This window comes from Mandrillus leucophaeus, unplaced genomic scaffold, assembly GCF_000951045.1.
Source record: "Mandrillus leucophaeus isolate KB7577 unplaced genomic scaffold, Mleu.le_1.0 Scaffold3, whole genome shotgun sequence".
Classification (NCBI taxonomy): Eukaryota; Metazoa; Chordata; class Mammalia; order Primates; family Cercopithecidae; genus Mandrillus; species Mandrillus leucophaeus.
In genome coordinates, this window is record NW_012103142.1 from 9,586,610 (window position 1) to 9,587,391 (window position 782).

Here is a 782-nt window from a genome sequence, read left to right on the forward strand (position 1 = left end):
GGAGGCAGAGGTTGCAGTGAGCCAAGATTGAACCATTGCATTCCAGCCTGGGTGACAGAGCAAGACTCTGTCTCAAAAAAAAAAAAAAAATAGAGAAGAACTGGAAAATCTTCAGAGCCCTTTGGTGAGCAGCCCCCTCAGCACATCCTGCTCCTATTTTCACCAAGTCTTACCTCCACAGAGATGCCCCGGGCACTGGGCCCCATTGTGACCGTGCCCACCTTCACCAGGAAGTCACAGTACTGGTACCGGGTGCCCCGGGTTTCAATCTTGCTGGCCTTAGCACTCTGGAAAAAGCCCTTGAGCTTCACCATAAGCACATCAAAGTTGGTGTCAGCAATAAGACAAGGGCCATTCTCAAAGAGAGCGAAACAGCTCAATGGGTACTCTGAGTTGTGCATCACATACATCAGCTTCCCGGTCTGACCTGCAAGGGACAGAGATCCTATTCATCATCAAGACTCTCACTGGCAAACCCCAGAGTAGACTCAAATGACTCCCCCCGGAATGAGGCGAGACAGCAATCTGGCACTACCTCAGCAGTTCTTGGTGTGGGGTGAGGGGAATCCTCTCACTGACAGCCTTTTCTAGAAAGGTAGGGGGGAATAGCAGGAGAGGCAGCATGTGGTAAGACCCACCCTGCTCTACAGAAAATGGTGAGGGGCACACAGGAAACTTCAATAGTGTCGATTATGTTTTAATTCTTTTTTTTTTCTGTTGCCCAGGCTGGAGTGCAGTGGCACGATCTTGGCTCACTGCAAGCTCCGCCTCCCGGGTTCATG

At 50.9% G+C, this 782-nt stretch overlaps 1 protein-coding gene across 6 annotated transcripts in view; it reads right to left on the minus strand.

The window, feature by feature from the left end:
* Positions 1–782, minus strand: part of MED20 (mediator complex subunit 20) — a 20,706-nt gene that overhangs the window by 10,989 nt on the left and 8,935 nt on the right. For 4 of the 6 annotated variants that reach the window (XM_011986693.1, XM_011986696.1, XM_011986698.1 and 1 more), the window contains one exon: positions 174–427. In XM_011986693.1, coding sequence (XP_011842083.1) covers positions 174–427 — 254 coding nt within the window. The remainder of the gene's footprint in view (positions 1–173; positions 428–782) is intronic. The other 2 variants (XM_011986699.1, XM_011986695.1) reach the window with 2 other exon arrangements.